The sequence below is a fragment of the Cyprinus carpio genome, chromosome A3 (assembly GCF_018340385.1).
Source record: "Cyprinus carpio isolate SPL01 chromosome A3, ASM1834038v1, whole genome shotgun sequence".
NCBI classification, from domain to species: domain Eukaryota; kingdom Metazoa; phylum Chordata; class Actinopteri; order Cypriniformes; family Cyprinidae; genus Cyprinus; species Cyprinus carpio.
Window position 1 is genome coordinate 37,962,809 of NC_056574.1, and position 3,115 is coordinate 37,965,923.

The following is a 3,115-nucleotide window of genomic DNA, read 5'->3' on the forward strand; positions in this document are numbered from 1 at the left end:
GGGCATCCCTGGGGAAGCTCTTCCTCAGACCCAAAGACAGGGACCAGTAGCAGCAACACCTTCATTACTGGTAGGCTAAATGAGCTTTCAATGCTCTTAGTACACTGTAAAATTATTTGTTGCTGCATTAAATGAAGTATAATCCAAATGGCTGGTACAGTCATTTCAACTCTTTGTGAAAGTGAAAACTTCTAAACTTTTAGTTAATACAAAATATGTTGCCATGAGTTATTGATCACATTATATTTTTTACAGTGTAGTTAATTGTAATGACAACCCCCCCCCCCCCTCTTTTTTGCAGTTTTACATACAGTAATACACCAACACTTTTACCTGTTCCCATGCAAGTGGTGGCTGATGCATATGCAGTAAGTTGTGTATTTTTTCTAACTTGCATAAAGGGAAGAAAGTGCAACACTCTGTAATATCCATTTATTTCCATTGCACAGGACAGTGAAGAACCCTCTCAGAAGACTGTCCTTTGGAGGAAGAACCTGTACAGTAAGTGCATAAATACCTTTACACTAATTTGTATATAGCCTACTTGTGTACCTATTCTTTCTGTCTGCAATTTGAGTTGCAGGAGTCCACACCTAGAGAAAGGCCTACAGAAAGGTTTGCAGAAGAGTCTGCACAAAGAACTAATACAGAGGTGGACAGTGTTGTACTTTTACTTTTGTTGCATGAGGCATGTTTTGACCTTTTTTTTTTTTTTTTACAAAATGACAGGGTGACATCCGTTCCCTCTATAAACTGCATCTTCAACAAAAAATTGAGTATTTTGAGCTGAAAAAACGCAAATTAAGAGGAGAAATTGAACTTGACAACTTGAAAAAGAGAAAAATTGCTCTAGAGATAGAGTTGCTTCAAAAGGACCTTCAGAGTAAGTGCTAATATACACCATTTGACACATAGTTATGTAAAGTCACCAATACTACTATCTCTAATTGCAGGCAAAAGATGACTTGCTGGCTTTTCTTTATAAAGAATTGTTTAAATAAAACTCTGGGAACTAAGCATATTTGTTGTCTTTTTATTACACATTCAAAAAATGGTGTTCCACAATTCTGTCCCGTGCAGCTCTGCCACTAGGTTGGTCCAAGTGCACTGGCTGGGGGTCATCATCAGGCTGCACCCCCACCAAAGGGATCCTCTCCTTTCTGATAGTGGCGATGTTATGCAATATGGCACATGCAACAATTATGTCACAGGCCCTGTCAGGTGCAACCCTCAGAGTTTTCAGACACTGAAATCTTTCCTTTAGTTGCCCAAAGGTCATTTCAATGCGTGCCCTTGTCCTGGCTAGAGCTGCATTAACAGTTTGTGGTCCAGGGTTTGGGTCAGGGAAGGGCGTCATAAAATACTGCCTGCAGGCATAGCCCCTGTCTCCAAGCAGGATCCCATCAAAATCCCCTGTATAATGGAAACATGCAGTTTTGTTATTCTCAGCATAAGTGTGTGTGTAATACTGTAAGCTTGACATTTATGTTCCCTTACCACGTTCAAATAATGTGCATAAATGTGACCCTCTGAAAATTCTTGAGTCATGCACTGATCCTGGCCATTTTGCTTCCACATTTGTAATATGGAACATAGAGTCGCACACCATCTGTGAGATTTTAGTCAGTCAACTGCATACTTTTTGATTTCATTCCTTTTTTTTAATGTAATAAATTACTAATCTGGAATATTATAAATTGTAATAGTAACTTACCTGCACATTTACACTGTGAACCCCCTTTCGGTTCACAAAATCTCCTTCATTTGGGCCAGGTGGGGCCTTGATGGGGATGTGTGTGCAGTCTATGGCACCAATCACGTTAGGGAAGCCTGAATGACACATACTGTTAGTCATACTTTTTGGCATGGTCATGATTGCATGTCATTAACGATTATAAATGTACCTGCAATAGCGAAAAAATTCTGCTTTACAACCTGGGGTCTTAAGTGGCTTGGGAATACCACAAAAACCCCTAAAAACTGCTTGAGTGCTAGGTAAACTTTGCGAATGGCACGACAGACAGCACTTTTCACTAAGTTCTCTGCGTCTCCAATAGTATAAAGGAAAGTGCCACTCGCAAAGAATCTCAGGGCAATGCACACAGTCTGTGCAGTTGTCAAAGCCCGACTCCTCTGTGTTGAACACTTAATGTGTGGTTCCAACAAATTCATGATGTAAATGACACCCTCACGAGAAAAACAGTATCTCTCAACAATTACACTTTCGGGCTGGGCTAAAGGATCCTGTCTATCCCGCAATACCCGATTAATTTGAAAAGCTCTGCGAATTATTCTCGCACCTTCCGCAACAGGTTGCTCGCGTAAAAACGGACAAGACATGGCTGCGACAGACTTCCCTATCTCCTCCGCTTATAAAGCCTCAATCTAATCCTGTTTACATGAAATAAGCCTGCACCCGAGCAGGTTTGAGTTTACGGACCTGTTGCTATGACAGCAAGTCTAGGATGAACTTCGAAGAACCAAACGATCCAAGATCATGCCAAATCATCAACAATCAAATCCAGCTAACTGAGTTAGCGACGTACGAAGAACGGGCCCCAGGAGCTCAAACTCTCGTTTAGCAGAGTATCAGAGCAGGTACTGCAGTTTACAAATCACCTTTCTGAGACCCTGTAAATGAATCTGCAGCGCTCCACCATGATAAATGTGGGATTTATTGAGAGCATTTCATCACTATCACATCGATGTGTGAGTAATCTTGGTTTAAAACTGGGTAAATCTTTCATTGTGTCCCAGTGTCTTCTGCACATTCATTTCTTCAGGCCGTGTCCTGTGCTAATGATGATGACATTACCATCTGCTTTTGAGCTCTTTGGCTCAGCTGAAGTTTATTTGAACCTGGGTTTGAGGGCAGAGAGGCTTCCGAGTGTTGAATTATTACAGCACTTTAATGGTATTTAAACTGCTTAATTTTCTAACCTTAAATGTCTAATTACGTTGTCTTCTATGTTGGGGTTTTAGTTGTTGTTGTTTGAAAAAAGGCACAGCAGAGAGAAATTTCATTGTGCTATGTTGTTGTAAGCTGTCAAAAATCATAAATAAAGTGAAAAAAAAAAGATTTATTACAGCACACACCTCCACCTCCAATAAAGGA

General features: G+C 40.4%; 1 protein-coding gene across 1 annotated transcript; it reads right to left on the reverse strand.

Annotated features, from left to right (window-relative positions):
• Nucleotides 1-1,036: 1,036 nt before the first annotated feature.
• LOC109064286 (putative nuclease HARBI1) lies at nt 1,037-2,181 on the reverse strand. The gene is made up of 3 exons (XM_042733437.1): nt 1,715-2,181; nt 1,498-1,609; nt 1,037-1,413 (listed from the first exon to the last, which is right to left on the reverse strand). Exons 1-3 carry the CDS (start codon nt 1,871-1,873, stop codon nt 1,037-1,039), a joined length of 648 nt encoding a protein of 215 aa, XP_042589371.1. The 5' UTR covers nt 1,874-2,181.
• Nucleotides 2,182-3,115: the final 934 nt, after the last annotated feature.

Coding starts and splice junctions, on each gene's coding strand:
- LOC109064286 (XM_042733437.1), bottom strand. CDS start 1,873: ATGACCATGCCAAAAAGTATGACTAACAGTATGTGTCATTCAGGCTTC. Junction 1,610..1,714: donor TTCACAGTGTAAATGTGCAG/GTAAGTTACTAT, acceptor AAAATCTCACAG/ATGGTGTGCGACTCTATGTT. Junction 1,414..1,497: donor ATGCACATTATTTGAACGTG/GTAAGGGAACAT, acceptor TCCATTATACAG/GGGATTTTGATGGGATCCTG.